We start from the raw sequence: 12,424 nt of genomic DNA, 5'->3' as shown, positions 1-12,424 counted from the left end.
ATTTCCATCCACTTAAGCAGTACAGTAGTTCTTCATTCCCGAAATTTACTCAAAATCCCATTAGTCATCTTCAGAAAACTCTGAGAGTCAAGCCAACATATTCCAAAAGGATTGGCAATTTTGGGTACAGCTATTTGAGTGCACTTCAACTCCTTGAAACTGTGATATTCAGAGAGCTGGGTTTGGCACTTGGTCCTTAAAGGTGTCTCAGAAACAGGATGACCTAAGACATGCACAAACTCAGATGTGATTTCTGAAAATCCTTGCTGGTGTCAACCAACAGTGAATGAGTAAACATTTCATCCCATGTCACTTTTTGCCCTACATCACCAAGCACCAGCATCTACTTTAAAACTGTGCCAGTGTAGTTCAAGCATATAGCATGCCAAAACAAATGAAGACTAAAGCCTCTGATCCAAGTTACTGCCACAGCTGATGAATTTCCAGATCAAACAACTTTAACTCCAACCATGATCTATGAACATATGAACTGTTTGCTAACATGATCTAAACATAGCTGATGCCTGCCATGCCAGCCTGAGAATGTAGGCTGGAAGAGAAAGCTTATTTCTGTATCAAAGCACAGAATTATTCATGTTGAGAGGTACCTTTGGAAAGCATCTAATCTAATCTCCTACTCAGCACAACACTAACAACAATGAATCCTGACCAAGTTGCTCAAGGTTTTGCTTGGAACTTGAAAACCTGCAAGAACAGAGACTTCGTGATCTTTGGAAGCAACATGTTCTAACGCTCAACCTTCCTCGTACTGAAAAAAGATCTATTTCAAATTGTGACCACTGACTCATACCCCTGCTGTGCAGTTCTAGCACCACCTTCTTGGTAACTCCTTAGCTACTGGAACACCACTGTCAGGATCCCCCAAAGCCTTCTCTTTTCCAGTCTGAACTTGTCTGGTTCCCTTAAGCCTCATGGTACATGCTCCAGCATAGTTTGCCATGACTTAACTTCAACTGTAAAATTAATAATTTTCTTTAGTTCACCTTCTGTACTATGTTAAAGAATGCAGAATCTCTGACCAAAACTATATAAATGGAAATATTTATACACTTACTGTATCTGTCTGGAAACAGACTGCGATGAAAGGTAAAATAACTATAGGTTTGTCTGGGTGGCATTTCTCTATAAGCAAATAAATAATCCAACTGGGAGAAAATGCATTCTCTAGGTAATTGGAAAATGTATTCCAAAAGGAAAGTTGCTGAAAAAAGACAGAAGAAAGCCTCTGGATGTTATATCCAGAGATAAAGTATCTAGAACTACTCAAAAGGTGGAAAGAAAAAAAGCAAGTTCATTAACGCTTTTCAAGAAAAACAGTAAGAAAAAGAGATATATATATATATTTTTTTTTTCAGAACTAATACATCTCTCCTGGCATGCTGTGATAGTTCCATCTGTCTGGTACTCTATCAAAGCTGGAATTCAGAGGCAAAGCAAAAAAGCAGAAAGGTCTGAAGCAAAAGCAGACTTCTAGAGAAAAGCAACTGCCAGTTGAAACAAAACACCATCAAGTACATACATAATTTGTACAATATAAATTTTTAAACATGTTTAAAATGGTTTTATTAATTCACTTGGATGAATTCAAGTTAAAATTGCCAGAAATCCACTTACCTTTTGATTACTATGACAAGGTTAATTAATCCCAGCATATCTATTTGTTCCCAGGTGTTTCGATTTTAAACCTTTAAATTTTTTTCCCTCCAAGAGAGAAGTTGTATTATGAAAACATCAGATAAGTATTTAAATATGTAAGTGTGTTTCACCACTTAGGGGCAAAATAAGAGACAGTGACATGCTTACATTTACCTTTGAAAACTTAATTGAAATCTTACAATTTTGAAGCTAGTGAGGTTTGTTTGCTTTGTTTTATTAGAAAAAATACTCAGGCAAGGTCTACAATCATCTGTCAATTATAAATGACTTACAAGAAACTCATGAAGCAATAAAATTAAAAAAATACAAATACAAACTATATCTGAAACACTTCTATTTGGCAATTTTATAACAAATTCATAAAAGAAACGAAGATTGCGGATTACTTTATAGGTACAGAAAAAGCAGTAGGTGAAGTGCTCAAGCAAAAAAAAATAAAATAAAATAAAAACAAAACACTGCATTTTTTTTCCAAAAATAAAGTCACATCACTACAGATTTTATGAATAATACCCTTATTAAACAACCATTCCAGAACATCTTATATTAGTGGTGCTTTTAATCTGCACTTTATTTTGCTTGATAAGACTTTTTCATGTATATAAGTAACATTTTTAACCCACTGGTGCTAAGCAAGACTCTCGTGTCAGTACCAATGCGGAACGCATTTGTATTATATTAGGATATGCTCACTTTTGCAACCAAAGGGTTACTTCTAACTTTTATTCTATTTAATAAAAATTTAGTGTAAAAACTGCTGGTTATTAGTTTCACTGTAGTAAATTCCTCCCCAATAAGGAGGACTAACTCTGCAGTTTGACTGCATATATCCATACAAATTTTACATATTAGTTCCTTCCAATAGCAAGGAAAAAACTAACTTCTTGTTCACTATTAGAAAGGAGCGCCATGAATTAATTATGGGTACTATTCATCCCTCTAAGATTTCTGGGAAGGATGTTCAATGCATTTTTGTTCTTACAACAGATATTAACAGTAGTATATAGTCCCTTAGGTATGTAAAAGAAGGTTTTTTTTTTATTGTTAAGGAAGGTGCTTTTTTAAACAATTCTTCTGGCAGCACTAGTGAATTACAATATCCTTCAATATTATTTCTACCATAATATATACATTTTAACTTTCATGCCTCTAGAAAAACATCTACAGTACATTTCATAATATAAAAATATATTACAAATCTGCTGAAATATTTACAAGCAATGTCCTATTATCTATATGCAACATTTTTGTCTCCATACAAAGACTAACAGGTTAGACACATCTCTATTTGTCAGTTAAAAAAATCCATGGCTTCTTGCTTATTAAGCAAGAAAATGATTTTATTTTCCTTTTCAAAGCCAACTTTGGTGCATAAAGGATTGATTTTCTAGATTATTTTTTTTTTAAAAATACCATTTTCTTTACATCTAGAAAAAATTAGGCCAAATAAAAAAGTATACTTTACAAGTGAATGGGGGTTCTACAGGGACAAAAAAAAAAAAGTAAAATAAAACACCAGTAACACTAACCGCTAAGTAGAGGTTTTTCAAAAACCGTCCATTGATACAGATCACATAAGAGAAGATCTCATTAACATACTATACTACTCCTGAAAAGGGGATCAGACATACCGCAACACTCTTAACATCTTTAAACCGTACTATGTGTATTTGTAGTTGATTGGAAAAGACAAGCATTCCATCAACATTTTTTTTTAAACATTATAATTAAACATATCTTATGGATCTGAGAAAGGACACGAGGTTACAAATGACAAATGATTACTATCCACCATACTGAAAGGGTAACAGGATAATCCCTTGCTAGCTGTTTTATTGTCTGGCATATCATATTTTGTTAATATTGACAAGAAGCCTAATAGCTTGTTAACAGTTCTCCTGGGAATTGTGAGTAAATGATGATGGTTACTTATTCTTTTCATCAAATATAAACTACTGTATTCACTAAAGAAAAAAGCAGCTTAAGGAAGCAAGCATGCAAAGCCTTTTAGTTGTTCCACTAAGTTGCCAGAAGAGTGTTTGCTCAGTCTCCCACTGTACCATTCCATGAAAATGTGGATATACAGTAATATATTAATATATTCCACGGAAGCATCAACTTCATTCACAGAATGTTTACACTAAGCATAAATATTTATCTAAAAAAAAAAGAAAAAAGGATGGGATTTGACTAATGTGCAACTTTATTTCTAAATCCATTGTCAGTGACTAAGACTGCAGGTGTCCCCACTTGCTTGTTTTTTTACCTCTTCAACCTCTTCTGGGGCATTGTTCTGGAAAAGAAGATAGGACAACTTTCACAAAAAGACCCTGAGTTGTAAATCCAAGTCTGCTTGAGTGTATTATGAAATCATGACTATATACAATCTATTTTCATTTATTTTGATTATAACTAAAAGCCATTCTATATGATCCTGAATTAGCATATATTTCAGGTGATGATTGCAAACTTTCTACTAGTATCAGCATTTTATCATGACATTAATAACTGTGATTGAATTCTCCTAGCCACTTTTTCCTCTGTGAAAAATTTTGGCCTTCAGTTTCATAGCTTTGATCTCCCCCAGTCAGTCCCAAAGCTCTTTTTAATCACATACTGATCTATACTGATAAAAAATCTAGTAAAAGATTATGTGTAGGGACGTTAATTTTATTCAGAAGAGGGAGAAAGGGTTGTTAATTTTTCCCAATGGACTTCATCCCAAAGATCATTTTTATTTTTAAAGGTTATTTTTTTTCTTTTCAAATCAAACCAATATATCAAGTTCTACAACGGTAATCAATATAAAGGCGATTAACACCTAGATTAGGTTATAAAACAGTCACTGTGTTAAGTGGTTTTATAATACACAATCCAATTTCCTCGTAACGTTTGTATGATTTACGATTAACAATAATAATTCATACACTAAAGTAAGTATTTTAAATACTTACATTTTAAAAGATAGCACGCATGATGATTTATTTTCATATTGTAAACCAAGCTGTCATTAATTTGATTAGTGAAATACACTGAATATTAAAGGTGAACTGAAAGGCTTATTGCATATCAAAACCTCAGATTAGCATTCTAGGTACTCCTTTAGACACTAGTTCATTGGATGTTAACAAACATAGAAACAATGAACTTTGGTTGAGGCTTTTTTGTTCCTCCCTCCCCAGCCATTTTCATGCATTTTTAAATAAGCCTATAAACACATATCTTTGCATCTTCAAAAACTTAAGAGTGAATTAAGCATTTCAGATTACCTTTAAAAACTGTACACACATACAACTGTGGGTACTGACAATTATGTGAACACATTAATACAGAGGGGGGAAAATCAGGAAATTATTAGAAACAAGGTGGATTAGAAGCCAATCAAGTCCTAAAAACACAAATGTGAATGTAGCTTAAAGACAAGTGATATGTACTGTCCCCCTCCAAAGACTTTTGTATTAAAAAAATAACAGTACTTGTACACAAGTACAGATTTCAAGGTAATACTGCATGTATTACAGCTGAGTATAAATTATGTAAAGATAATTTTGGACTTTAAAAAAATTGGTATACAAACCAGTATGTGATCTTAACAGAAGTGATCTTTCAGGATTCCACTGTATGTACCTCCTTTACTAGAATTTCTGTACACCAAGCACAAAAAAGTAAAATACACTTGGTAAATACACACATTCCCCGTTTCTCAGTAACTAGAGTTCAGTTCAAGAAGTTAATTCTGAAACAACATAAGACCTCAGAACTTAACTACTGGACTCTGACAGGATTAAGGCTCCCTGTTCTGGTGTATAATACATTAACAATCCTGATTTCCCAACGTCAAAAAGTTAAGCAAGGCTTAAGACTATACTTAAGTAAAGAAAATTTCAAAATTAGGACATTACCTGTATATGTTTGGGTCCAGAAGCAAGGCAGTATCTTTTGGTAGTTTTGATAAATGAACTACTTTAGTTTTTAACTGATGTCGCTCACTTTCATTTACCCACACATCAGGCAGACTATGAATAAATAAATAAAATAAAAATATTCAAAAAAGATCAATTGTTTTTCTTACCATAAAATTATGCGGTAAACTAGTACATACGAAGTTTCTAAATGTAATCACCACATTTCACTGGATAAAAAACACCTTCACTGGAGCGAGGAAGAGACAGCCAATCTTTACACATTATACCTCAAAGTCTTTCAAATTCTCAGCATGATAAAGATGCTAAACGGAATTCAGATTAATCCAGAAGAATATTAAAACAAACATACACAATGATAACAGTATTGCAGTAAAACTACAACCTTCATTTTAATGGTTTAATTTGAAAATGGTATCAGGAACTAAACAGATCTTTCATACCTAGTAAAATAAAGTGTTTTCAAATGATCTGATGCTGTCAAAGAATAGAAAAGGAAAGGAAAGGCAAGAACTTCAGCTACTGAATTTCAGGTCACACTATCTTGCTTCCTCCAAGGTCAAAGCTTTCAGTGTAAAAATGCTCCTACTTAGCTGATGTTAATTTTTCAATTCTCTTCTGAGGAAATTCAGGCAATCATCGTAAAGTATTTTGGCTATGTAACAGTTTTTATTGTGAGACAAAATAAAACTTGGTCTTTACACATTAAAGGAAAGGTCTTTACACGTTGCCTCAGTGGCACTTGCAATGAAACCACTGGAAGAAGGCTGGAGGTTAACTCACCCATTGATCTACAGTTTGTTCTTTACATCTTTGAAACCAAACCTGTCTGCTTCTGAGCTGTTTATTGCATTACGGCTTCTTTTATGGAAAGCAAATTAAGTTTTTAAGGCCCTACTGAGGTTGTCAGGTTGTTAAGAGAGACACAGGGCTTACGGAGATCATGAGTGCCTTATAAAAAAAAATTCCCATCTCTAAAATAAAAATAAAAACAAATGAGTATTTTTCCTTTATTTTTATTACCCATGGGCAAAAAAAAAAAACATTTCAGGCTGGGGAAAAAAGGTTGTAATTAAGAACCTTAATATTCTGAAACAAGTTTCAACTTGAGAACAACAACATCTAAAACTATCTAAACAGTTTTTGTGTGTGTGTGTTTTTGTTTGTTTGTTTTTTTGTCCAACCAAATATAAATGCAGTTTTACAGACTTCTGGAAATTGTCTTTTTTAGCACTGAAAGTTAATTGCAATTCAACTTCAATTTTTTTGGTTAAAAGAACTTCTATCACAGAAGGAAAAAGAGTTTTTCCTGTGATACTATTTCCCCCTTTCAAATGAAGGTGGAAAAAAACAAAACAAAACAGGATGCAATGTCTCTATTCAGATTTAATATGGCTCAGATAAGATAAAAAAAAACATTATAAAACTTTTTATAAAAAGTGGATATCAACTTTTTATAAAAAGAAACATTAGGAAAACAATTTAATTAGAAACTGTATGCTGAAGATACAAAATGATTAAAAAAAAAAAAAAAGAAGTAAAGCTTTTCACACAGAATCATAGAATCATTCAGGCTGAAAAAGACCTCTAAGATCCAACCTAGTACTCAAGTCCACCACTAAACCATGCTACTAAATTCTACATCTACCAGTTTCTGGAAGACCTCCAGGCATGATGACTCAACCACTTCCCCAAGCAGCCTATTCCAAAGCTGCAAAACCATTTCAGAAAAGAAATTACTCCTAATATCTGACCTGAACATCTGGTGCAACTTGAGGCCATTTCACCTTGTTTTATCTGTTGGTGCTTGGAAGAAAAGCCCAATCCCCACCTTGCTAAAGATCATTGGAAATATAAACACTGAAACTCAGTAAAATAAGTACTGCCCCCCCAAAAAAAAATTTGAAAAGGGAAAAAAAATCAGGATAAATCCTTGATCCGAAAGTGATAAAGTGATCCAAGTGATAAAGGAGTAAAATAGGAAATTGGTTAAGACCATTTACTTCTCCTGAAAAAATATTTAATGTACAGAAAACCTTGAGCAATTTAACAGTTTCAAAATGACTCACATATGAAAAGGTGAAATCATTATTGCTGGCTCCATCTGCAAGGCTGATGAACAGATCAGCACGATGGAAAATAATGATCATGAACATATTCAACTTTTCTAAAGCGTGAGTACATTCCTTTCGTAAGACAAATGGATGACATACATACAGTATTACCGAGCTGACCTAAAAGGCAGCAAAGAATGACATTTTTTACTACAATATTTCAGTTATTCTTTCCCAAGTTTAACTGAAACTTGTAGTCTGTAAGTGCTGTAGAGAGATGAAAAATCCACAGTTTAAAATTGCAACAAAATGCCAAACAAGGCTGCAGGTAACTTAACAGCAACCCTATTCTTCTAGGGATTAAAGTTATAATTGAATCGCATTGCTGAGTTCACACGACTGCACATGACTGATTTGGGACACTAGAAAACTGAGTAATTTAAACCACTTCAGCAAAGCAAAAGATAGAGTTTATTACACTAAGGCTCTGCATCACCTTCCCACTCAATCACTTAAAAGGCAGCACTGAATCTAACAAGATTCCTTTGTTCTAAATTCTAATTGCAAAAACTAAGACTATTTCATCTGAAACTTAGAAATCCTTATCTAATGAGTCCTACCAAGTTAGAGACATTTTCCTGGTAAGAACAACTTTACTTTTAAGAATGAACCTCTAAACCTGCGCATCCCACCTAATTATGCAGCTATTATCTTAATGCAATCTTAGTATCTCAGTAACTTTACCTGTGTGCAGACATGTGGACCCAATAATAAACTATTATAATTATACTTACCTTTAAAAGAAAAAGTAAGTAATTATCTTTAAAATTGTGGAAAACATGGATCATGCAACACTTGCTAGAACTACTTCTCATACTGCCTCTCCTAAAACTACTCTGCCTACTGCTCTCCTAGAGCATAGTGGAAAGCAAGTATTTGTTCTATTGTTCCATATAGTAAAGATCATAATATTTACATATAAATTCTTTCCTTTGGAAAAGGAAAGTAGATCTCGGCTATTTCAATGAAGTCGAAAAATTATTTTTTGTAAAGTCTTTCAGTTACTACTCCATATATCCCAAGACTATCTGAGGGCAACACTCATGTTCTGTATTAAGAGGCAACTTACTTGGAAAAGGGCAGAACGTGGATAAAAACAAGAGAAAAAGCAAACAAACATGGTGGAAAGGAAACTCCAAACTTCAGTGGGAAAACCCAAGGAAGCAGTAATATGAGATGGACGCTCTGAATGACCAACTGCGGTTATTTCACTGTTATATTGTAGCACCTATGCAAAGATTCTTGTAGTTCTACCATTAAACCGATAATTAGAAATTTTTCAGTGCCTAAAAATATTTGATGATCATGACAAATCAATGGGCAAAAAAGCTGTCTCAGTGATAAACTTTCCAATGTATGTATGTGGCTGGCAAAACCAATCTGAATTCCCCCATTCAATAATTAGAAGATTTTGTTATTTATACCCATAGTGGCAAATGCATTAAAAAAATACAGCTTAAAGTTTACGTGAACCGGTATCAGAATCTAAAGATTTGGTAGCTAAACTGAAGTCAATTAGAAGTACAACACAGTTGCTTATTTTTTAAACTTCCAAATTACTTAAAACGAACAAACAAAAAAACATGAAGTACATAAAAAAGGCATAACAATTTAGTAACAGTTCATTTACCCCACTGTCAATCTTTCCCCATTTAAATCCTATCATATCACTAACAATATACTTACATGTCCTCTGGTGTCCAATGAAGCAAGAGTTTTATTTTTCCAGAATCTTCTTTTCTTTTAGCTATTACCTGATAATAGTTACATAAATCATAATTAAAATCAAATCCACTCTTTTTCTTGCTCAAATTAAGTATTCATGTTCAACTGGCATTCAGAAAATGCAAACTGTTTTACTTCTTAACAGCTTTATTAATTCTATACATAGGTAGAATGTACATGTCACTATTAAAGCAGTTCTTAGCATGGTTTGGCGTTTTCATTAAAATTTTGGTTTAGTATTTGCTTACTAAGTGGTGCTTTAAAGAAAAACATGCATACACAGTCATCTTTAAAAGGGTTCAAAGCTTCTGGAGTAGCAGCCTAAAAATTGAGGCGTACACGTTCTTAGATGAGGTTCACAAATGCCCTTTATGAATACATTCATGTTGTTTCACAAAATATCTACAGAGAATCAGAAATTAATGCAGCTTATATTTTAATTCTAGTATGACATAAGGAAATATTCTCTCATAAATGCTTTGACATCTGGAAACCATCGTATGTATAACTTCCTAGGTAACCTTTATTCATTCCCTTTCAACATCTAAGCCAAGCACTGAATGAAGCAAAGGCTCCTTGGAAGAATTCACAGGCTCACAGAAATTGTCTAACGCATACATAACAGGGACCTTAATACTGTAGAGTGTATGTTACTACTACTATTATATGAATGATGAGTATAAATGACATCTCAAAGACCTGTTGACAATCCACAATATTTAAGCAGAACATACACATTCCCCTGGTAAAGTTCCAGCTAAGAAATTACAACTCCTTTCTTACAGTTTCTTATACTAGCTCACAGTAGAGAAGCATATAAAATGCTCTCACAGAGAACAATGTTTTCAGGGGTATGATCCTGAAGCTTAACACCAATCTTTAGTCAAAATTTAATGTTAGAAATATACAAAGTATTAAAAAATGAATCTGTTCACTCAGGTGTAAATATACTCATCAAAAAACGTCATTTGAAAGATAAACCCAAAATGTTATGGTATTCAGGAAAACAAGAAAAAGACACTTTTCTTCCACAAAAAGCTTCCACTTCTACTGATCTGCCCCTGGCTCCTCCTTTCCAACATGTCACTATACTCCATACAGTTTAGGCACACAGATTTTCTGATTTGCTTCAAACATCGGTCCTACTTTTTGCTCTGCTAGGCACATTTATTAAATCTTTCAAAGTTTCTACATACAAACACTGCAGATAACCTCAAAAAAGAAAAAAAAGTCATTATAGAGTTTTTAAAGCATAGAAATGCGGCAGGATGGCAAATGTTCTTCATGAAAAAAATCTTAACAAAAATGTAGCATATGGAACATAAAGTACTGAAGTCCATAAACTGCATCAACCAAAGTAATTCTCCACAACTGAGTATCATGGTAAATTAAACTTAGTCTCTTGTGGTAAGTTAAAGGTAGTCATGACATTTTAAGGAATTCACAAATTTGTTTCCAGCTGTATTGTTACAACTATGCAGCAATCTTCTCAACAAAAATAAAGCCCAGAGAGAAGTACCCATGGATTTAACAGCAAGATTATTAATACAGATACATTTGAGGTATCTGAAGGTATAAATATACTAGCAGATATGAACTGAGAGAAGTGTTGAGGCACTGAGTTACGTGAATTCAGAAGAGTCCCTGACAAGGGACTCTTTATTAGGGAGTACAGTAATAGGGCATGGAGTAATGGCTTTAAACTAAAAGAGGGTAGGTTTAGATTAGATATAAGGAAGAAATTCTTCACTCAAAGCGTGGTGAGGCACTGTCACAAGTTGCCCAGAGAAGCTTTGGATGCCCCATTCTTGAAAGTGTTCAAGGCAGGTTGGATGGGGCTTTGAGCAAGCTGGTCTAGTGGGAGGTCTCCCTGCCCATGGCAGGGGGGTTGGAATTAGCTAATCTTTCAATTCCCAACTCAAACCATGCTACGAGCCTGTAATAATAGGATACGGTAGATAAATGTTAGTAAAAATCATTTTTCCAGTAATCTTTGCCAATTAGACAAAATTTAATCAACTTTTCCATTAAAAAATATTATCAGGTTCTTATATTTAGCTCTTTGGACTATTGCTACCATTTTTCCTCACAAGTCTCAAGCCATATCCGTAACTCGATACATCGTTTTGCTAAGTTTGGAACGAGGATGAAAACCCTGACCTCTTTTTTTGACATAAAGATTTAGAGAGCAGTTCTCCAGTCCCTTCCAACTTTAAGTTTTAGCCTTTGCCCAGAACTCAGATTCATATTCTGCAAACTCAGTTTCTTTGCTGTAGATTGGAGCACCTGAGCCTGGAATCAAATAATAACATTATAGCTCACTTTACAGGGCAAACAAAGCTCACCAGCTTTTCCATTCAAAACCATACATTTTTCTGTACTGTCAAGTTCATTTTCATATTAACTTTCAGGTTTTAAGGAGACGCAGATGTTCTCTCATGTAATACAAGCATCATGGATATCACATTAAAAAGTTCACAGGTGACTTTGTGAAATATTATTTGGACATAGTAAACCAGTGATATTCCAGTCAGAGAGAAGAAATATTCTCCACAAACCACTCTTCATCCTATGTAAAACTTTAAGAATATGAGCCAGGAAACCAACCAGAATAAACAAGCCCCACATATATATTATACCTAAGTACTAATTAAAGCTGGGATTGCTGCATCTACTGGGATTTACAGTGTAACACATGGTGATTCCAGAACCTCACAGAGAACCTGTGCAAACCACCCAGGATCTGCACTCATCTATGTTCTCCAACACCAAGAACAACAAATAGTATGGATAAACTGACAGCTCTGACATTAACAATTTCTCATTTTCAGAAAGAAACAGTACAAAACTCAGGAAACTCAGGACTCTTCAGTACTGCCATCACCAGACTGAAAAAAAGAGATGTTTGTAAAAACTTACTCTCTGCATTCTCCCTCCCACCCCCCACCCCCCCAAAAAAAAAGGCCTAAAAGGGACTGAAGTAAC

General features: G+C 34.0%; 1 protein-coding gene across 2 annotated transcripts in view; it reads right to left on the bottom strand.

The window, feature by feature from the left end:
* Nucleotides 1–3,857: 3,857 nt before the first annotated feature.
* Nucleotides 3,858–12,424, bottom strand: part of AEBP2 (AE binding protein 2) — a 53,769-nt gene continuing 45,202 nt past the window's right edge. The window contains exons 6-9 of one of the 2 annotated variants that reach the window (XM_027460444.3): nucleotides 9,401–9,468; nucleotides 5,580–5,693; nucleotides 5,255–5,321; nucleotides 3,858–3,970 (exon numbers count right to left, since the gene is read on the bottom strand). In XM_027460444.3, coding sequence (XP_027316245.1) covers nucleotides 5,267–5,321; nucleotides 5,580–5,693; nucleotides 9,401–9,468 — 237 coding nt within the window. In that variant the 3' untranslated portion in view covers nucleotides 3,858–3,970; nucleotides 5,255–5,266. The remainder of the gene's footprint in view (nucleotides 3,971–5,254; nucleotides 5,322–5,579; nucleotides 5,694–9,400; nucleotides 9,469–12,424) is intronic. The other variant, XM_027460486.3, reaches the window with a different exon arrangement.

This window comes from Anas platyrhynchos, chromosome 1 (assembly GCF_047663525.1).
Source record: "Anas platyrhynchos isolate ZD024472 breed Pekin duck chromosome 1, IASCAAS_PekinDuck_T2T, whole genome shotgun sequence".
Taxonomy (NCBI): Eukaryota; Metazoa; Chordata; class Aves; order Anseriformes; family Anatidae; genus Anas; species Anas platyrhynchos.
This window is presented reverse-complemented; position numbering and strand designations above follow the sequence as displayed.